This window comes from Entelurus aequoreus, linkage group LG09 (genome assembly GCF_033978785.1).
Source record: "Entelurus aequoreus isolate RoL-2023_Sb linkage group LG09, RoL_Eaeq_v1.1, whole genome shotgun sequence".
NCBI lineage: Eukaryota > Metazoa > Chordata > Actinopteri > Syngnathiformes > Syngnathidae > Entelurus > Entelurus aequoreus.
In genome coordinates this window covers 36617458-36640381 of record NC_084739.1, presented here as the reverse complement: position 1 = coordinate 36640381, position 22924 = coordinate 36617458, and the positions used below count along the sequence as shown (strand labels likewise).

Below are 22924 nucleotides of genomic sequence, written 5' to 3'. Positions count from 1 at the left end.
AGTCATTAGAGACAACAAACTTGACGTCGTTGGTCTCGCCGAGACCTGGCTCAAACCAGACGATTTTTTTGTGCTAAATGAGGCATCTCCTCCTGGCTATACCAATACACATGTTGCCCGACCTCTTAAAAGGGGAGGGGGTGTCGCACTAATATACAATGAAAACTATAATCTTACACCTAACCTAAATAATAAATATAACTCGTTTGAGGTGCTCACTTTGAGGTTTGTCACACCGCTGCCTCTCCACCTGTCTGTTATCTACCGCCCCCCTGGGCCCTATTCGGACTTCATCAGTGAATTCTCAGAGTTTGTTGCTGATCTAGTGACGCACGCCGACAATATAATCATAATGGGGGACTTTAATATACATATGAATACCCCATCGGACCCTCCATGCGTGGCGCTCCAGACTATAATTGATAGCTGTGGTCTTACACAAATAATAAATGAACCCACGCATCGCAACGGTAATACGATAGATCTAGTGCTTGTCAGGGGTGTCACCATCTCTAAAGTTACGATACTCCCGTACACTAAAGTAATGTCCGATCATTACCTTATAAAATTCGAAGTTCTGACTCATTGTCAACAAACTAATAATAATAATAATAACTACTATAGCAGCCGCAACATTAATGCTGCCACAACGACGACTCTTACTGACCTACTGCCTTCGGTAATGGCACCATTCCCAAATTATGTGGGCTCTATTGATAACCTCACTAACAACTTTAATGACGCCCTGCGCGACACCATTGATATTGTAGCACCGCTAAAGCTAAAAAGGGCCCCTAAAAGGCATACCCCATGGTTTGCAGAAGAAACTAAAGCCCAGAAATTATCATGTAGAAAGCTGGAATGCAAATGGCGTGCGACTAAACTTGAGGTTTTCCATCAAGCATGGTGTGATAGTTTAATAACTTATAAACGCATGCTTACCTCAGCTAAAGCTAAATATTACTCAAATCTCATCCACCTCAACAAAAATGATCCTAAATTTATGTTTAGTACAGTAGCATCGCTATCCCAACAAGGGACTCCTCCCAGTAGCTCCACCCACTCAGCAGATGACTTTATGAATTTCTTTAATAAGAAAATTGAAGTCATTAGAAAAGAGATTAAAGACAATGCATATCAGCTACAACTGGGTTCTATTAACACAGATACGACTGTATATACGACGGATACCGCTCTCCAAAATAGTTTCTCTCTCTTTGATGAAATAACATTGGAGGAATTGTCAAAATGTGTAAATGGGACAAAACAAACAACATGTTTACTTGACCCAATTCCTGGGAAACTTATCAAGGAGCTTTTTGTATTACTAGGTCCATCAGTGTTAAATATTATAAACTTATCACTTTCCTCTGGCACTGTTCCCCTAGCATTCAAAAAAGCGGTTATTCATCCTCTACTCAAAAGACCTAACCTCGATCCTGATCTCCTGGTAAACTACCGGCCGGTGTCTCACCTTCCGTTTATCTCGAAAATCCTCGAAAAAATTGTAGCACAGCAGCTAAATGAACACTTAGCGTCTAACAATCTCTGTGAACCTTTTCAGTCCGGTTTCAGGGCAAATCACTCTACGGAGACAGCCCTCGCAAAAATGAGTAATGATCTATTGCTAACGATGGATTCTGATGCGTCATCTATGTTGCTGCTTCTTGATCTTAGCGCCGCTTTCGATACTGTTGATCATAATATTTTATTAGAGCGTATCAAAACGCGTATTGGGATGACAGACTTAGCCTTGTCTTGGTTTAACTCTTATCTTACTGACAGGATGCAGTGTGTCTCCCATAACAATGTGACCTCGGACTATGTTAAGGTAACGTGCGGAGTTCCCCAGGGTTCGGTTCTTGGCCCTGCACTCTTTAGTATTTACATGCTGCCGCTAGGTGACATTATACGCAAGTACGGTGTTAGCTTTCACTGTTATGCTGATGACACCCAACTCTACATGCCCCTAAAGCTGACCAACACGCCGGATTGTAGTCAGCTGGAGGCGTGTCTTAATGAAATTAAACAATGGATGTCTGCTAACTTTTTGCAACTCAACGCTAAGAAAACGGAAATGCTGATTATCGGTCCTGCTCAACACCGACATCTATTTAATAATACCACCTTAACATTTGACAACCAAACAATTAAACAAGGCGACTCGGTAAAGAATCTGGGTATTATCTTCGACCCAACTCTCTCGTTTGAGTCGCACATTAGGAGTGTTACTAAAACGGCCTTCTTTCATCTCCGTAATATCGCTAAAATTCGTCCCATTTTGTCCACAAGCTATGCTGAGATCATTATCCATGCGTTCGTTACATCTCGTCTCGATTACTGTAACGTTTTATTTTCGGGCCTCCCTATGTCTAGCATTAAAAGATTACAGATGGTACAAAATGCGGCTGCTAGACTTTTGACAAAAACAAGAAAGTTTGATCATATTACGCCTATACTGGCTCACCTGCACTGGCTTCCTGTGCACCTAAGATGCGACTTTAAGGTTTTACTACTTACGTATAAAATACTACACGGTCAAGCTCCTGCCTATCTTGCCAATTGTATTGTACCATATGTCCCGGCAAGAAATCTGCGTTCAAAGAACTCCGGCTTATTAGTGATTCCCAGAGCCCAAAAAAAGTCTGCGGGCTATAGAGCGTTTTCTATTCGGGCTCCAATACTATGGAATGCCTCCCGGTAAAAGTTAGAGATGCTACCTCAGTAGAAGCATTTAAGTCTCATCTTAAAACTCATTTGTATACTCTAGCCTTTAAATAGACTCCCTTTTTAGACCAGTTGATCTGCCGTTTCTTTTCTTTTCTTTTCTTTTCTACTCTGCTCCCAACCCGGGGTGGACCGCTAGCCTGTCTATCAGATGGGGACATCTCTACGCTGCTGACCCGTCTCCACTCGGGATGGTTCCTGCTGGCCCCACTATGGACTGGACTTTCGCTGATGTGTTGGACTTTCACAATATTATGTCAGACCCACTCGACATCCATTGCTTTCGGTCTCCCCTAGAGGGGGGGGATTACCCACATATGCGGTCCTCTCCAAGGTTTCTCATAGTCATTCACATTGACGTCCCACTGGGGTGAGTTTTCCTTGCCCGTATGTGGGCTCTGTACCGAGGATGTCGTTGTGGCTTGTACAGCCCTTTGAGACACTTGTGATTTAGGGCTATATAAATAAACATTGATTGATTGATTGAATTTAATTATAGTACTCCGTAAAATGTTTATTTTAAGGCCAAAAACAGATATTCACTTAGTATTACTCTCTTTAAAACATTTATTCAGTATTTTCTAAATTTAGAAAGTTACATGGTTGAAAACGATAATGATGCCAAAAAACATTTAAAAAAAAGATGAGAAGTCCTCAAAGGCTTATTTTGAAAGTATGATTATGTTTATAGATGATATGATATCTGTTGTTGTGTTCCCTAATTTGAGTGACCTGGACATAATCTGGACTGTACATACATGCTTATTTTGAAAATGTAATTTTGTTTATAAATTATATGCAATCTGTTTTGTTCCCTAATTTTTTTCTGTGTACATGAATGAAGGTGTGTGTTGCTGAGTCCGACTTGGACATTATCTGGACTGGACCTGGTTTTAAAAACCCTTTAAACAAATCTAATTTCATTGACAACCTGGTCTGTTGAAGATAAGGCCCTTTTTAAAAAATAAAATAAAATAAGATAAATAAATAAAAAACATTTTCTTGGATAAAAAAGAAAGTAAAACAATATAAAAATAATTACATAAAAAATAGTAATTAATGAAAATGTTAGTGGACCAGCAGCCTATACAATTATGTGTGCTTCAGGGACTGTGTCCCTTGCAGATGTGTTGTCTATGTTGTGGGAACCAGAATATTGGTAGCAGAAAGAAATAACCCCTTTTGTGTGAGTGGGTGTGGATGAGTGTGCATGGGGGAGGTTGTTTGGGCTGATGCACTGATTGAAAGTGTATCTTGTGTTTTTTCTATGTTAAATTATTATTATTTTTTTTTTTAGAACAGGCCCGCGGGCGACTCATCTGGTCCTTACGGGCGACCTGGTGCCCGCGGGCACCGCGTTGGTGACCCCTGCGTCTATACATTGCTAATGTGGTAAATGACTATTCTAGCTGCAAATGTCTGGTTTTTGGTGCAATATCTACATAGGTGTATAGAGGCCCATTTCCAGCAACTATCACTCCAGTGTTCTAATGGTACAATGTGTTTGCTCATTGGCTCAGAAGGCTAATTGATGATTAGAAAACCCTTGTGCAATCATGTTCACACATCTGAAAACAGTTTAGCTCGTTACAGAAGCTACAAAACTGACCTTCCTTTGAGCAGATTGAGTTTCTGGAGCATCACATTTGTGGGGTCAATTAAACGCTCAAAATGGCCAGAAAAAGAGAACTTTCATCTGAAACACGACAGTCTATTCTTGTTCTTAGAAATGAAGGCTATTCCACAAAATTGTTTGGGTGACCCCAAACTTTTGAACGGTAGTGTATATATATATCCATCCATCCATTTTCTACCGCTTGTCCCTTTCGGGGTCGCGGTAGGTGCTGGAGCCTATCTCAGCTGCATTCGGGCGGAAGGCGGGGTACACCCTGGTATGGGTCGAATGTGGGGGGAAGTCTGGAGACAACGTATTCCTTTACCAGCCTCTCGAAGCACTTCATTATGATGGGGGTTACCTACTCAGTGGCCTAGTGGTTAGAGTGTCCGCCCTGAGATCGGTAGGTTGTGAGTTCAAACCCCGGCAGAGTCATACCAAAGACTATAAAAATGGGACCCATTACCTCCCTGCTTGGCACTCAGCATCAAGGGTTGGAATTGGGGGTTACATCACCAAAAATTATTCCCGGGCGCCGCCACCGCTACTGCTCACTGCTCCCCTCACCTCCCAAGGGGTGATCAAGGGTGATGGGTCAAATGCAGAGAATAATTTCGCCACACCTAGTATATATATATATATATATATATATATATATATATATATATATATATATATATATATATATATATATATATATATATATATATATATATATATATATATATATATATATATATATATATATATATTGTTCTCCCTGTGACTGTGTGGGTTGCCTCCCACCTCCAAAGACATGCACCTGGGGATAGGTTGATTGGCAACACTAAATTGGGCCTAGTGTGTGAATGTGAGTGTGAATGTTGTCTGTCTATCTGTGTTGGCCCTGTGATGAGTTGGCGACTTGTCCAGGGTATATATATATATATATATATATATATATATATATATATATATATATATATATATATATATATATATATATATATATATATATATATATGCATATATATATATATATATATATATATGTATATATATATATATATATATATATATATATATATATATATATATATATATATATATATATATATATATATATATATATATATATATATATAAATACTGTATGTGTGTGTAACAGGGTCAAATATGTCTTGTAAATAATGTATTTTATAATGTTTTATTATTGTTATAATTACACAAAATGTGTAAGTTACATGTAAATACCTGACGGTTGTTCGATGTTTTGTCAATGTGGAACCATTGTCTCGTTGTCCCTCCTACTGCAATAATTGCTGTGACACCTGTCTCTATACCCCTGTGTTAAATTCACACATTTTGGTTTTGTTTTTGGCGGTGACTTCCTCATCAAGCAAGGAAAAGCATCTGATTCACAGTCCTACATAACTAACCCTCACCCCCTTTTTAATGTACGCCATTAAAGAGCTGTGATTGCTTATAATCCGAACTTGTCTCACCCATCGACAAGATGAAAGTAAACATGATTGGATTTCGTTTCTGTCAACATTTTCGTCTCGTTTTCTAAATGTTAACTAACATGTCAGTTTATTGGGTTATCTATCGTCTTAGTCAACGTGTCTTTGTTTTTTGCTGGAGCCTATCCCTGCTGCATTCGGGCGGAAAGCAAGGTACACAAGTCGCCACCTAATGGCAGGGCCAACACAGATAGACAAACAGCCATTCACGCTCACATTCACACACAAGGGCCAATTTAGTGTTGTCAATCAGCCTGCAATCAAATGCATGTCTTTGGAAGTGGGTGGAAGCCAGAGTGACCGGAGAGAACCCACGCAGTCACGGGGAGAACATGCAAACTCCACACAGCAAGACCCAGACCCCGGGAATCAAACCCAGGACCTTCTCGCTGTGAGGCACAAACGCTAACCACTGTGCACTGTGCTGCCAAGTCTAAAAATAATTTAACATAAATAGAAAATGTTCTAGAAATGTCAAACCCATCCTTAAAAAGTCAAAAAGAAAATTAAAGTTTGTACATGTGTTTTAAAAAGCTGTTTTTAATTGAAGTCATGCAACAATTCGTTTTTTAGTGCATATATTCAGACCAAGTCTGTGTGAATGGGGCGACAACATTGGTTTTAAGGCTTGGGGCCCTTCAGGTGTCTTTTGTAAAGGGGCCCAGAATTTGGTGCTGTGCCTCTCCTGATGAGTGTCGATGTTAATTTCTTTGAGTCAGCATTTATTTAGGGTGGTACTGTAGTTTCGAACTTGTTACACCAACAAGTTTAAAGTAATCCCTGCAGTAATCTCATTACATGTAATCCCAGCCTTTACAAAACCATCATCACAGGAGGTGGTGATGGGGGTGGGTGGATTAGTCGCATAAAGCGACGTGGAATTGAAATGTCTTCTCACCTCAAAGGATACAATAAGGATATACTTTTTATACAATTAGAGGACGAACTTTAATCGACCTTATGTCTTTAACTGTTACTTAACATGGAAAAACACCCATGATAATATTTTTCGTCTCATGACAGACTTGAACTATTTAATTCACAGAAGCACTGCTGGGACGTCCAACTGAGCAATGACTGCTCAGATGTCTAAAAGACGGCCATGAGGCGCACAGCAGCCATCATTGTTTCCGTGCAACACAGTGAATAGTAATTAAATATGCCACTTATGCTTCACTGATTCACTTCCCTCACAATTTTTCAAGCTCCAGCTGAATACATTTTTCTGTGCAGAAGGGCTGTATTGTATCCACTATGGCCTCATTTCCAGGGTTAGAGGGGCTTGGCGTGGGGGAGGGCAAGACACAGTGGAGCAAGGGGTGGCGGGGGGCGGGGGGCACCCCACAAGGACGTTGTGCTTAACATCACTAAATGCCTCCAACGCCACATTGTCCTTGGCATCCCTCAATTAGTACAACAAACCGATTTCATGCAAGGATTTTTTTTTTGACCCCTGCAAATTTACTCCCACAGTAACACCTTCTGTACATCTCTGTTTTTGTTGTTGTTGTTTTTCTACAAAGGGTTCCACTTCTTTGGTGTGGCGGACATAATATTTTTGACAGTGTCCAGCAGAAGAGACTCTATTTGCCCTGCCCTCAGGCCTCTGCAGCTTGGGGATCTCTGTGTGGAGGAACGCCTCTTTGGTGGCAGGGACAGGGAGAATTAGGCAAGGATGCGGGTTCTCTTTCCCTGCGTAGGGGCTTATCTTGGGGTAAGCTGAGGGACTAATAGCAAAGCCAGCCTCCGCTCCAGCCGGTCTAAGGGCACAGAGAGCCATCTGTCCAACTTTGTGGACAACTGACAACAAAGGAAGTAAACATTCTGATAGGAGCTAGCAGAGATCAAGCAGAGTCGAGTGAAGGGGCTTGCATTTAAGGTCAGTATATATTTCATATTCTTCTTTCTGCCTCGGGCCTCTACTGGACACAGTTACACGGGACGGGGTGTCCACTGTGTTCCAAACGTGTAATGTAACATCTTTGCAACTGAGCATCTTTAACTCATGGCTTCTATTAGTGAGTTGATCCAAATTTGTTTTTGATAGAGAAGAAAATGGACTGAATTCTACTGTAGAATCCTCCTGAAAGCCAGAGTCCTCTTCAGTGGACATTTACGTTTGGCACAACAACGCTATCCTTTACAAAATGTGCAACTCAATAGACCAAAAACACTGTAGAAGATGCATGTTTTTCGTTATATAAATGATCCCTCATATAACTGCATGCATAACTGTTGTGAATGTTGCTTTAAGCAATTGCTTTGTGTGTCAAAGAGCAATCAGCGTAATCTTTATGTTACTGGACAAATCCATTTTGAACAATGCTTACATTTTCATATGTTTTTTGTAAGAAAAAAATATAAACAACACTGAGCTTAGTTTCTGTGTCAACAAGTTTGCTTTAAAACACTTCTATTTCAATAACCTAACTACACATTTTACATACAGTATTTTGTGAATGGAAAATGTAGACCTCCCTTAAGGGATTAATAGTCGGGTTTTTAATTGTGTCTATCATGATGTGTGGTGCGTGGCCACCATTGTGCGCCAATGTTTTGTTCGGAAGTCTTGAGTAGGAGCTGACATGCTAGAGGTGACAGAAATAGGTCAAAAGGGTCTTAGCATTAACTAAACAAATCCTGGCCTATAGGATTAGTAAGAGATGTTGCTGTTTATTTGATGTAGTCACTGTAAAATTATAAAGATACACAGAGGAGGAAATACAGTAGCTGTGTCAGTAAATTCATTGCGTTAGATGTAATACATGGTAGGTCAATTAATGCTAAACGATCTGAACAAAGCATCCACATCAAGGCCCTGTCTACATTAAACCGGATAACTTAAACAAATAACTATTTAGCCTAAACCCCGTGTCAGCCACACTAACCCATCGTTTAAGGTTCCCCTCCTAGGATATTTTTTTTACACGGGTAAGTGCCCCGTCTATTTCTGGCTCTTAGCTCTGAATGGACTCATTGATCGTTTATAAACAGAGTTCGGAGAGGAAGTAACGTCAGAAAGAACGCGCCACAGTCAGCTTCATAACAATCAGTTTCCAATCGGAGGTAACCACTAGAAATATGGAGGCGTATCATCCAGACATGCCCGTGTTACTCATTCTTCTACATGTACAGGCGCTTGTAGAAATCACACATGAATAACTTAAGAGAAGGAAACCGGCAATGCAGCTATTTCGGTTACAACACAGCTCAGACGGCAACATAGCAATGTTGAGCTACGGTGTTGGATAAGGCCTGGAAGAACGGCAGCCTGGTGGGATATGTTTTTCAACGAGTGTGTTGTGCCAGAGGAATGGTAAGAGAACTTTCGAATGTCCAGGTCAGCTGTGATTCTACTTAGCGAAAAACTTTGTCCATTTGTCGAAGTGGAGACAACGAGAATGCGGGCTCCCGTGGATGTGATATAAAAAGGTAGCGTGTGCTTTGTATTACCTGGCCGACGAGGGAAGATTACGGAAAACAACGAATGCATTTGGACTGGCAAAGCAGACTGTATCGGTTATTGTCCGATACAGTTGAGCGATTGCTCAACGACTAGTTTTGTACCCCAAAACTACTGTGAAGTCATGAAGTGGTTGCGGCAGCAGGATTGCAAGAATAGACAATGAAGGTGAAGGTAAAAGTGTGAGTGTGCTGACCAGATATCTAGATCCCAAGATTGATTATTGTAAAATGTTCTTTATCACATTGTTTACTTTCACATGTCCATTAAAGATTTGATTCATGTATGATGGCTCAGGTGTGATTCACTACAATAGGGCGAGTCTAACAGCTGCTGATGGTTACTGTTAAAAGAAATGTGGCAATAGGCTACATTGAAATACTTCACATACCAGACTGCAAGGATACACTTCCAGGTCAGAGGTGACTATGACGTAATATATGCGCGTCTGCCATTTTCCACGCATGCGTACTAGGTCGTGTTGCGCCGGCGGACGGAGGGGGTTTTAAACGATGGCATTTTGTGTGTGTGGGCAGGGATAAGGTTAGGTGGGTTATATCATGTATAGGGGCGGCTTGGCGTAGTGGGTAGAGCGGCCTTGCCAGAAACCTGAGGGTTGCAGGTTCGCTCCCCGCCTCTTACCATCCAAAAATCGCTGCCGTTGTGTCCTTGGGCAGGACACTTCACCCTTGCCCCCGGTGCCGCTCACACCGGAGAATGAATGATGAATGAATGAGTTGTAAAAATGAATGATGGGTTCTCACTTCTCTGTGAAGCGCTTTGAGTGTCTAGAAAAGCGCTATATAAATCTAATCCATTATTATTATTATTATTATAACCTTAGTGTAGAGGCAGCCTGAACTCTGTATTGTAGGTAAAAAAAACAAATTAGTGTAATATCTAATCTAAGCACTTTGAGCTATTAAAAGTAATCTTATTATTCACAAATATTCTTATTCTGGCAACTAAAACCTTTTTGAGGGCTTCAACACACTCAAAAAACTCCCATATCTAGCACGTTTGTCATTACAAGACAATAATCAATGACCATAAGACATACAGATCGTTTGGCCATTTTGGGCAAGTTTAGAATTTTCTTCTTTTTTTTTTTTGAGTATTGTTCTAATTCAGGATGTGTTTATTTCGTTTGTAGAATGTGTCGCGGGCCAATAAGAAACAAGCTTTGGGCTGCAAATGGCCCCCGGGCCGCATTTTGGGCACTCTTGGCTTGGTCTAATAAAACCTACTGTACATAAGAACATAATAGAAAAGTAGTAGTAGTGTGCAATGACTACTATGACACAATGACTTGCAATATTTAATTATGTTAATTATACCAAGCTTGAGCTCTCTTTCTTGTTTTTCTTTTAGGTTTGGAATGGCGGAATTGATTGCTTTATGTAAGTATCCAAACAGATCCGCAGGCGGGTCAACGGTCATGTATTACAAATGTAATTGTGCAAACAAAATCCCGTGCTGGGATCAAATTCAACTGGATTAAGAAGGAACAGCTCACAGGCATGCACCATAGCACGTTACCTTGCTCCCTCCCCTTTTTCTACTGTACATTTGCTTAAGCCAGCAGGATGTAAAGTAGGTGAGGCTTCACGCTAAACAGCAAAATTGTTGCCAATAAGAACAAAATAGTTTCATTAGATTGCTACCAAGGAGGATTTTCATCCTTGTTCCAAGTCATTCAGGTTTTAGATACTATAGCATGAACTCTGGGGATGTCTGCTCTCTCCAAGAACTACCTACAGAAACAGTCTTAGTATCAAAAATAATATAATCTCATCTGGCAAACAAAAGGTAAACTCTCCAGACTTAAATGTCTTCTTTCGACGAGAAACAAGCCTCTCTTCCTACATTGACTGCCTCCGCACATTCTTCATTTGTTCTGCAAAGACAACAAAGATTGGATTCACAGTGTCTACCAAGCTGCGATTGTGTGTCAGTACATTGGAGACCATCACACACATCACTTGATTCTCTACTCTTCACAGTAGCATCCTTTGTGTCTTATCATATCCAAGGAAGTCACACGTCTTGTGTTAACCAAACATCCAGTCCCATGTGAAGATTGTACCTCGTGATAGGTTTATCTCCGCCGCACTCGCAACCACAGGATCAGGAGTAAAAACCACACTGGTCCACAAGTCTCGGTCCCCAGATAGGTCCTCTCTATATCATCTCTGCTGATATAAATCTGCTTTTTTTCGTTTTCACATTGATACAATGATGACGCAGCCTTATATTACACTTTTAAGCACTATTGTCTGAACACCTTCCCCAGGCAGACACAGTGGCAAACAGGAAATTGTATATTACTGATATCTTACAGGCAGCGGTCCCTGGACTGCAATAAGTGGGCAATTAGAGGAACATTAAAAACCATTGCAATGTAAACAAGGGTATGATGGTGGTTAGCAAGTCGGCTTTGAATCTTGATTAGGCATCCTTGTGTGGAGTTTAAATGTTCTCCCCATATTAAAGTTTTTTCCATTTACTTACACACAATTTTACTAACTGTGTTTTTTTTTCTTTCAAAAGTATTTAGACACTTTTCCAAACACAACATTCAATTTTCTTAATTCCTAGAATATTTGCAAAAGGACACACTTCGGTCCAAACATATGCCCATTCATCAAAATAAAGCAAGCATTTGTAAAAATGCAGTTTTATTGTCATATCACTCACACAGACTTCAAATGACAAGACACTAATGGAGTGAGTTACGCAGAACAGTGATAAATACAAAACACATTTGTAAAAACCCATATTTCACTATAAGAAATCACATGTTTGGGGCTTTTTGCCCGACCTTTTTAGCATATGTGATGAATGATTACTGTAACTTGACAAAATATATGGGCAAATCCATAGCAATCGTCATTGTTTACTTTGAAGTGGGCCCATACGTAAGGACCTAAAGAGAAAGTAAAATATCCTGTAATCTTTTCAAGAACTGCTCAACAATGATGAAAATATTTATTTTTACCACAGTCAGGTAAAGTAACATATCACAGTAGTCAACAATGATATGCAGTAAAAATTAAAATCTGAGACAAATAAAAAGGTTTGAAAAAAAATCTGGAGATAAAAATTACAAATGAAAAAAACTGTATAGCTGTTGCATCCACTTGAAAGCTGTATTTTCAATTTATCACCTGTGTGTCTTTCACCCGGTGGATGTGATTATCCAATGTGTTTAATTGTGTGGTCGTTGGCAAGCCAGCCCTTTGGATTGATCAGGAAGTAACTTCACAATCCTTATCTTTATGTAAGGTGTAAAGATGTGTGTATCACAATCGTTATCTGTGTGCAAGATGGGAAGGTGTGTGTAAAGCATAGTGTGTAATATTTCGCAAAAAATGTGAAGCAGAGTCTATGCCTAATATTACGCAAATCTGCACAGTGGTTTTGTTTACTGTGTGTAAACTTTTGTTGACTCTATGAAAATGTCAAATTTAGTGTGTAAGCAATTGGAAAGAACTGTAACGTGACTTTTCTCAGGGTGCTCACGCCCACATTCCAAAAGCATGCGCTGTAAGATATTTGAAGACTCAAATTGTCCATACAGTAGGTGTGAATATGAGTGAACGGTTGTTTTTCTATAAGTGCCCTACGATTGACTATTGACCAGTTCAGGGTGTATGTTGTATCTTGCCTCTGGTCTGAAGTCAGCTGGTATAGGCTCCAGCTGACCTGTGACCCTATAATGAGGACAAAGATTATAGGAAAATGAAACATATACTGACCTGATGAACAATAGAGAGTTGACCACACATTAATAAGAGTGCTGTCAAATGATTCCGTTTTTTAATCAGGTTAATCACACTTTTGCATTTTGATTAATCACATTAAATCACTTGCGTGAATAATTTAAATTAACTTTAAAAAAGATCGCAATATTTTAACAAACATTTAAAAAATGTTTTTCTCAAATGCACTACACTTGATTGACATTTATATGTGTTCAAAACTTGTTAACGATTGTATCTAAAGTAACATCCGTGTGTATTTGGAAGTGAAATTTGCTGGTGAGCACACCAAGCGGTGTCCGCTCACTTAAGGTAAAGGAGCATGTGCACTTAAAACAAATTGTGCGATTAATCTGTGTATGTATATGATTAATGTGATAATTTGTGGAGATTAACATTTCTTTACTACGAAAGTTTTTTTTTGATACTGAATTTATGTAACTGCATTTTTTGCATTTGAATTTTATGAAATTAGTTTTTAGTGGGTGGGGGTGGAGGGTAGTGTCGCTGGAGCCTATCCCTTGCCTTGAAACTCAAGACTTACTTCCCGTAAATTAAGAGTGAAGCAATCGATCTTGTCTAAGAACCTGCCAATGAGGTGTCAAGTTTGCAGTCATGTGACACAGGTCTTGCTACAGAGGCCTTGTAATCTGCTGTATGTGCTTAGCTACCTTTTCATGAACACTTTAAACCAGGGTGTCCAAACCTTTTGACTGGGCTTAAAAAAGCACACTGCATGCAAAATAACTATGTATATATATATATAGGGACAAGCAGTAGAAAATGGATATATGTATACTGTATATATATATATACACATATGATTACATATTATAATCATATAATAGATATACTATAATTAATTATTATAATTGGTTATTAGGAATATGTGAAAATTCGACCCCTATCTTGTTTACTTCCGTGACGACCTCCTTAAAGTTTTTTAATCAATCAGAAATAAACAGATAACAATGCGCAGAACATAGATAAGTGTGGAGAGAGTGTTTTTGTCAAGACCGGAACAGGACTCTGGACACAGATGCAGGAGTTTGACAACAAATAATTATACACAAGGGAAAGGGTCAAAAAGGGAAGAAACTTAACAGGCTACCAAAAGCCGAGCTTACCTAATCTCTAAACTAACAAAATCTCAATGAACTCAAAACGCTCCAGCTGCGGAGGGAAAAAGGTTGCAAAAAGAACAATATGCAAAAACAACAAAAGGCGCTCCAAGGGAGGCAATTCTAAACAACTAATCTTACCTGACAAAAAGGGTACAAAGAACGTGGCAATGACTGTGAACATGGACCGCTGGAGGTTCGCACAAAACATACGATAACACTCTGGCACAGGACAGAAGTAAGACGAGCCATTTATACACATGAGGGTGGATGACACAGGTGGACACAATCAGGCAATCAGGAGAGACTGACCAGTGAAACAGGAGGAGGGGCAAGTGACCTGAAATGAGAGGGAGAGTTAACCTTTCAAAATAACAGGAAATGACAAGACAACATGAAACCAGACAAAACCCAGACAAGACTTCACCCAGGTGTGACAGAACCCCCTCTTCTAGGGCCGACTCCTGACGGCCCAGGGACCTCAGGGTGGAGTCTATAGAAGTCCCGGATGAGGGAGGGGTCATCAATGTTCCGTTGGGGAATCCACTGTCTCTCTTCAGGACCGTACCCCTCCCAATCCACCAAAAACTGTCTACCCCGACCTCTGTTGCGTACCGCTAAGAGTTTCTTGACCCGGTACAGAAGTCCTCCATCTGCCGCTTCCAGTGGCGGGGGGGGGGGGGGGGGGGGGGGTTTGGCCGGCTTGACTTGGCTGACATGGAAAGTAGGGTGTCCGCGGAGCGACCTGGGTAGGCGTAGGCATACTGCTGCTGGACCGATGACCTTGGCGATGGGGAAGGGGCCGACGAATCTGGGCGCCAACTTTTTGGATGGCACCTTGAGGAGCAGGTCTTTGGCAGCTAGCCATACTCGCTGTCCTGGCTGGTAATCGGGTGCTGGGCGGCGCTTCCGGTCGGCTGCTTTCTTGACCCGATCACCTTGACGAGTGAGCACTTGTCGGGCCGCAAGCCATATGCGACGGCATCGGCGCACCAGGGCGTGAGCGGAGGGAACGGAAACCTCTGGCTCTGAGTCCGGGAACAGTGGTGGTTGGTAGCCGTAGACACACTTGAAAGGAGAAAAGCCAGTGGCCGAGGTGGGCAAGGAGTTATGGGCGTATTCCACCCAGACCAGGTGGGAACTCCACGTTGTTGGGTTCTGGGACACGAGGCATCAGAGGCCGGTTTCCAATTGTTGGTTGAGGCGCTCTGTCTGGCCGTTTGCCTCCGGGTGGTATCCTGATGTCAGGCTGGCTGTAGCTCCAATGAGTTTGCATAACTCCCTCCAGAACCGGGAGATGAATTGGGGCCCCTGGTCCGATACAATGTCTGTGGGAAATCCATGAATTCTAAAAACATGCTGCATGAGTATCTGAGCAGTCTCTTTGGCTGTGGGCAACTTTGGCAAGGCAATAAAATGTGTCATCTTAGAGAATCGGTCGACCATGGTGAGCACCGTGGTGTTACCTCTTGAGACCGGGAGGCCCGTGACGAAGTCCATAGAGATGTTAGACCACGGTCTGGAGGGAATGGGCAGAGGCTGTAGCAGTCCAACACGTGGCCCGGAGGATGTTTTATTGCGAGCGCAGACCGGACACGCCTCGATGTACTCCCGGACCCCCGCCTCCATGGATGGCCACCAGAACCGCTGTGAGATCATAAACATAGTTCTCCGGAACCCCGGATGGCAAGTAAGCAGCAAGGTGTGAGCCCAATGGATCACCTGTGGGCGCAGATTGACCGGGACAAACAAGCGATTCTCTGGGCACCCACTAGGTGGAGGGTTCTCACCATTGGCGTGTCTTACTTCTTGTTCTATCTGCCAAGTGACCGCTCCAACCACACAGTTCAGTGGAAGGATGGGCTCTGGTACCTTGGCAACAGGCTCGGGGTCGTAGAGGCGGGACAAGGCGTCTGACTTGACATTGCGGGACCCCGGCCTGCAAGACAATGTGAAATTAAAACGGTTGAAAAACAATGCCCACCGGGCCTGGCGTGAATTCAGTCTCTTGGCCTGTTTGATGTATTCAAGGTTCTTGTGGTCTGTCCAAACTATGAAAGGATGCTGTGCCCCCTCTAACCAATGTTGCCACTCTTCCAGCGCTACCTTAACCGCCAGCAGTTCCCTGTTGCCAACATCGTAGTTACGTTCTGCAGGGCTGAGCCGGCGAGACAGAAATGCGCAGGGGTGGATCTTCCCATCTGCCTCCAATCTTTGGGATAGAACCGCCCCAACTCCCTCATTCGACGCATCCACCTCAACCACAAATTGGCGATGTGGATCTGGCAGCGTGAGGATGGGTGCAGTCGTAAAGCGGCGCTTGAGATTCTGGAATGCCCCCTCTGCCTCTGGAGACCAGTAGAAGCGCACCTGTGGAGAGGTCAGAGCATGGAGAGGGGAAGCTATTGCGCTAAAGCCTCTGATAAACCGTCTGTAGAAGTTCGCAAAACCGAGGAATGGCTGAAACTTCTTACGACTATCAGGTGTTGGCCACTTGGCAACCGCGCTAACTTTAGCCGGATCCATTTGGACTCTTCCAGGGGCTACAATGAAGCCCAGGAAGGAGATGGTGTCAGCATGGAATTTGCATTTCTCAGCTTTTACATACAAGTGGTTTTCAAGGAGCCGTTGCAAAACCTGGCTGACATGGTGCCTGTGAATATCCAGATTATCAGAATAAATTAGTATGTCATCAAGATAGACGAAAACAAAATTGTCCAAAAAGTCTCTGAGCACATCATTAATCATGGCCTGAAATACAGCAGGGGCATTAGTGAGACCAAAAGGCATTACTAAATATTCATAATGGCCACTAGGGGTGTTAAAACCGGTCTTCCACTCATCACCCTCCCTAATGCGAATGAGGTGATACGCATTGCGTAGGTCAAGCTTGGTAAAAACTTTGTCCTGCCGGAGCTGATCAAACACTGATGACATTAATGGAGGGTACCGATTTTTTATTATTATGGCGTTGAGAGGACTATAGTCTATGCATGGTCGCAGGGTCCCGTCTTTCTTGTCTACGAAGAAGAACCCTGCTCCAGCAGGTGATGATGAAGGACGGAGGAGTCCCGCCTTAAGTGATGATTCTATGTAATCTTTCATAGCGTGTCTCTCTGGACCTGAGACCGAATACAGGCGTCCTTTGGGAATGGTAGCTCCGGGAATGAGGTCTATTGCACAATCGTAAGGACGGTATGGTGGAAGCGATGTAGCTTTAGCCTTATTAAATACTCCCCTCAGGTGGTGGTAGCAGGGAGGTATGGACGTCAAATCCGGGTTCTGTGGCAAGATGAGCAGAAATAGTTAATATTTGTGGCTGTCTTAGCTGGAGCTCTAATCCCTATACACTTCCCAACACAGTCACTTCCCCAGTCCCTGATCATGCCTGTTGGCCAGTCTATGTGGGGGTTGTGGTGAATGAGCCACGGAAGTCCCAGTACCAGGGTGCGAGCAGGTGAGTGGAACAAAAACAAATTCAATAGTTCGTGGTGATTATCTATGTCTATGGCTACAGGTTCTGTGATATGGGTAATAGTGAATAAGGCGCTACCGTTAAGTGCGCTGGCTCTAATGGGTGGTGTGATAACCCTAGTTCTCACTCCCAATCTTTTGGCTAACCCCCAGTCCATTAAGCTCTCATCAGCCCCAGAGTCAATTAAAACATCCAATACCATACTTATAGAGTCATTGGTTACCTTAATGGGTGTCAAGGTACGCACAGTAGCACTTGAAGCAGGATGCTGTTTCCCCATCTGGTTTGTCTTGGAAGGGCAGGCGGCCACGAGATGCCCCACCTCTCCGCAATAGAAACATCACCCCTCCTTGAGGCGACGTTGGCGCTCTACCAGAGGGAGTCGTGCCCGGCCCAATTGCATGGGCTCCTCTCCGCTCTCAGGCAGGGAATAGGGAAGCCGTCCTGTTGGTTGAGGATCTGGTGCATGACTGGCGGTGAGGGAAAACTGCAGCTGGTGATCTGGATCCATCAGACGGCCTCCTTGGAGAAACTTGAACTCCCGTAGTCGTTCGTCTGTCCGGATGGCAAGCGCGATGAGGTCGTCCAGGTTCGTGGGTAGATCTATGGGTAGCAGTCTCTCCAGAACAGGGCCGGACAGCCCCTTGAGGAAGACGTCATGGAGTGCTGTCGAGTTCCATCCGCTTTCTGCAGCCAGGGTCCGAAAACGAATGGCGTAATCGGAGGCTGATTCGCTCCCCTGACGAATCCCGCTGAGCTCTCTAGCCCTTTCGCGCTCGGAAGAGACAGGATCAAAAGTCTTTTGTAGAGTTTGTGAGAAGTCTCTGAGTGAGCCGCATATGTGTGAGTCCCTGGCCCACTCGGCCATGGCCCACTTCCTTGCTCTCCCAGCCAGATAGGAGATCATGAAGGATACCTTAGCACGCTCGGTGGGAAATGCGTGGGGCGAGAGCTCAAAGTGCATCTCACAGTTTATTATGAATTCTTTACATTGTCCGGGTTCCCCCGCAAAGCGTTCAGGAGGGGCCAATTGGGCTCCCATTTCAGTATGAAAAGTGGGGAGTACCTGAGTCTTGGGGGCTGGCTGCGGCTTGGGTTCAGGGGGTGCGGGACCAGGTCTGGTCATCTGGGTGATCAAAAGTTGCACCTGTTCCGCAAGTTGGCCCACCTGAGTGGTAACAGCGGTCCTGAAATTCTCCTGGGTTCGAGCGAGCCCCTGAATTCCCTGGCCCAAGACTGCCACCTGCTCCTCATGAGCGGAGAGGCGGGGTTCCTGTGCTTGGAGTGCCGCAGCCAACTGCTTCGCTCCTGCTGTGTCCATACTGGCCAGAGTGTACTGTCAAGACCGGAACAGGACTCTGGACACAGATGCAGGAGTTTGACAACAAATATTTATTATAAACAAGGGAAAGGGTCAAAAAGGGAAGAAACTTAACAGGCTACCAAAAGCCGAGCTTACCTAATCTCTAAACTAACAAAATCTCAATGAACTCAAAACGCTCCAGCTGCGGAGGGAAAAGGTTGCAAAGAGAACAATATGCAAAAACAACAAAAGGCGCTCCAAGGGAGGCAATTCTAAACAACTAATCTTACCTGACAAAAAGGGTACAAAGAACGTGGCAATGACTGTGAACATGGACCGCTGGAGGTTCGCACAAAACATACGATAACACGCGGGCACAGGACAGAAGGAAGACGAGCCATTTATACACATGAGGGTGGATGACACAGGTGGACACAATCAGGCAATCAGGAGAGACGGACCAGTGAAACAGGAGGAAGGGCAAGTGACCTGAAACGAGAGGGAGAGTTAACCTTTCAAAATAAAACAGGAAATGACAAGACGACATGAAACCAGACAAAACCCAGACAAGACTTCACCCAGGTGTGACAGTTTTGCATTTTTCCCAACATCCTTTGAAATGGATTTAGATGGGTGAAGTTTTGATTTTGTTCTGCTGATTGGTCGCTTTGTATAATATCCAGAAAGTTCAATGAGCAGGATGTGTAACCATGTTTGTTGAATTTTTGTGCTGGTTGAATTTTTTTTCTGCACCATGACTAGGGAAGGTTGTTTGGATTGGGTTGTACAAGTAATTGCTGTACACAGTTGTACATGTATCTTTAATTAATGACCACTGACTTGAGTTACTTACGTTGGCTGATAGATGCTGACAAATCGGCAGCAATCAGACAGCCAAAAGTCTGCTGGTTGAATTATATATTTTTTGCACCATGACTAAGGAATGTTGTTTGTATCGGGTTGTATAAGCTTTACATATATGTTTAATTAATGACCACTGACTTGAGTTACTTGGGTTGGCTGCCAGATGCTGACAAACTGGCAGCTATCAGACAGCTGGCAATCTGTATATTGTATAAATATGAAGACACTCAAATTGACAAATTGCTATTTGTTATTGGACTCGTGCCGTCTCACGGGCCAATTTGAAGACACTAAAATAAGATACTATGAACGGTACAACAGACCAACTTAAGATATGGATTGAAAATTTTGTTTTTTTTAAATGAATAAGACACTTGGAATGTACATGAAAATACAGAATGTGAAACTTTCAATATTAAATATAAACAAAAAAAACACTGAATATTGAGAATATATGAACATTGCTCCTCTACTTCCCAGACCACCTCTTTTATAATTGAGAAAGAACAACAATGATCCAACAAACTCGGCGAAACATAAAGGCAAAGGATAAAAAACATCTACATATTTGATAAAATATCAAATTTTTGCGGAACTTTGTTGTACAAATCGGCTTTGCGCATGAAGCTGCTGCCTAGTAACCTGTATGTCACTCAAAGGTGTAGATTCTAACCATTGGAATCAGTTCTATAGTTTGGAAACAGCCAGTGCACCGTATCAAAATCTTAATTATGTTGTATTATGCCAAGGTCTGGTATAGTGTGTAGTGCTGCATAAACTGCTTTTTTGCGGCTTTGCAAGATCACATGACTTCAAACTTGACACCTCATTGGCTGGTTCTGAGACAACATTGATTGCTACAGTCTTGGTTTACCTGAAGTGAGTTTTCAGTTTTGAGGTAACAAATATTTCTCCACTAATTTAATTTTTTAGGCTGAATTTTTATTCACTTAATTTTTTTTTTACACAACATTATTTTACACTGGATTTTAGTGTGTGAATGTGAATGTGGAAGCTTGTCTGTCTATCTGTGTTGGCCCTGCAATGAAGTGGCGACTTGTCCAGGGTTTACCCTGCCTTTCACCCGAGTGCAGCTGGTATAGGCTCCAGCCCCCCCACGACCCTGAAAGGGACAAGCGGTAAAAAATGGATGGATAGATGCATTTTTACACACTGACTTTTAAACTCTGTATTTAAACTGGATTTTTAAACACACAGATTCTTCTTACAAATTGCATTTAATGAAATGGTCAGCATAATTTAATGTAAAAAAATTCAGTTACCAAAATTCAAACGCAACAATTTCAGTTACATAAATTCAGGGTCCAAAAAATCTTTTGTAATAAAGGCAAAAAATAACCTCCATTATAATGTTTTGTGATTACTCGCATGTGTAAACACGCTAACTTTGACAGCCCTTATATTCATTTTGGCTGTGAAAGTTAGCATCAAATGATAATTTTTCTAAATCAGATTAATCACACTTTTGAATTTGGATTAATCATGATTAATCAAAGGTTATCACTCACTTCAATACTTTTAATTAACTTAAAAATTATTGCAATTTTATTATCAGAATGTCCATCCATCCATCCATTTTTGTACCGCTTGTCCCTTTTGGTGTCGCTGGAGCCTATCTCAGCTACATTCGGGCGGTAGGCGGGGTACACCCTGGACAAGTCACCACCTCATCACAGTTATCAGAATGTCATAAATGATTATTTTTTTTAATGTTTTACTTGAATACACTAGATTTAAAGTATTCGCTCAAAACTTGTTAACAGTTTTATCTAAAGTCCCATCTGGGTTTATTTTTAAGTCGTAGTCTCCTCACTCACCATTGCACTGATGTAAGAACTGATCTGATCTGTGATCGTATTTCAGGTAACCACCCGCTAAAGGAGCATGTGCACTCAAAAGAAAATTGCGCGATTAATCTGCGCTTATACAATGTTTTGTGAATAATCAAATGAGTTAACGTGTTAAATTTGACAGCCCGAATTGTACATATTTCCCCCCTCATTTTTGTGGCGCCCCCTCTAGAATGCTGCCCATATGTTCCATAGCTAAAACTGCCACTGGATGGATAGCACTGAAAAAAACGCCACTCTCCTCTATTTATCTTTTTTAAAAAGCTAATTTTGTAGCAAATGTCACTTAAGTGCTTAAAATAGATCTTTTCATTTCATTTGCAGAGTATTTGCATAAAAGTGGCAAAAACACAGACTATGTCAGAGAGGGAAGACATGGCCTTAGATGGGAGCCTGAATGTTACGCTGACGCTAAGGCTGTTGATGCACGGAAAGGTAATTGACCAATGTTGAATAGTTTAAATAATTGACTGTATTATTGTGGTTCATGTTTTCAAAATAGCTATTTTGTCTGTAGTTTGTTATTGCTGTTAATAGGATTTGTTTTCATTACAGGAAGTTGGCAGCATAATTGGAAAGGTAGGTTCATTTTAAAATTAATCATTGTACCTAGTTGGTGGGTTTTCTCTTGAGATAAAAGTAATCAAAGACTTCATTTGAATTTCTGTTTGCTTCCAGAAAGGGGAAACAGTGAAGAAAATGAGAGAGGAGGTAAGAAAATCTAAACCCATGTAACTTGGTATGATCTTATAAGTGTGGAGGTAATTTCGGATATGTCGTCCTCAGAGTGGCGCTCGTATCAACATATCAGAAGGATCATCTCCAGAGAGGATAGTCACCATCACAGGACCAACAGAGGGCATCTTCAAAGCTTTCTCCATGATTGCACAAAAGTTTGAGGAGGTCAATAATGCTGACATCTTTACATTCTCATCCTGCGGTTCGTGGTAATATTAACAATATTTTCGGCTGGCATTTCTCCCCTCAGGATACCACAGCAGCGATGACAAACAGCAACGTGACAAGCAAGCCACCTGTGACACTCCGCCTAGTTTTCCCTGGGAGCCAGTGTGGATCGCTGATTGGAAAAGGAGGCTCAAAGATCAAAGAGATCCGAGAGGTAGGGGGGTCTTGCATTTTTGCAGTTTTCTATAAAGAAGTCGTTTTTTCTGCATGCAAATGAAAACAGACAACCTCCTACCCGATGTTCTGGCATCAAGTG

The 22924-nt window shown here is 42.1% G+C and overlaps 1 protein-coding gene across 3 annotated transcripts in view; it reads left to right on the top strand.

Moving 5' to 3' along the window:
- The first annotated feature begins 7216 nt into the window (after positions 1-7216).
- LOC133657391 (poly(rC)-binding protein 3-like) overlaps positions 7217-22924 on the top strand; it is a 43000-nt gene continuing 27292 nt past the window's right edge. For 2 of the 3 annotated variants that reach the window (XM_062058676.1, XM_062058677.1), the window contains exons 1-7: positions 7217-7723; positions 10679-10707; positions 22027-22137; positions 22258-22281; positions 22381-22413; positions 22489-22605; positions 22691-22822. In XM_062058676.1, the coding sequence (XP_061914660.1) occupies positions 22060-22137; positions 22258-22281; positions 22381-22413; positions 22489-22605; positions 22691-22822 (384 nt within the window). In that variant the 5' untranslated portion in view covers positions 7217-7723; positions 10679-10707; positions 22027-22059. The remainder of the gene's footprint in view (positions 7724-10678; positions 10708-22026; positions 22138-22257; positions 22282-22380; positions 22414-22488; positions 22606-22690; positions 22823-22924) is intronic. The other variant, XM_062058675.1, reaches the window with a different exon arrangement.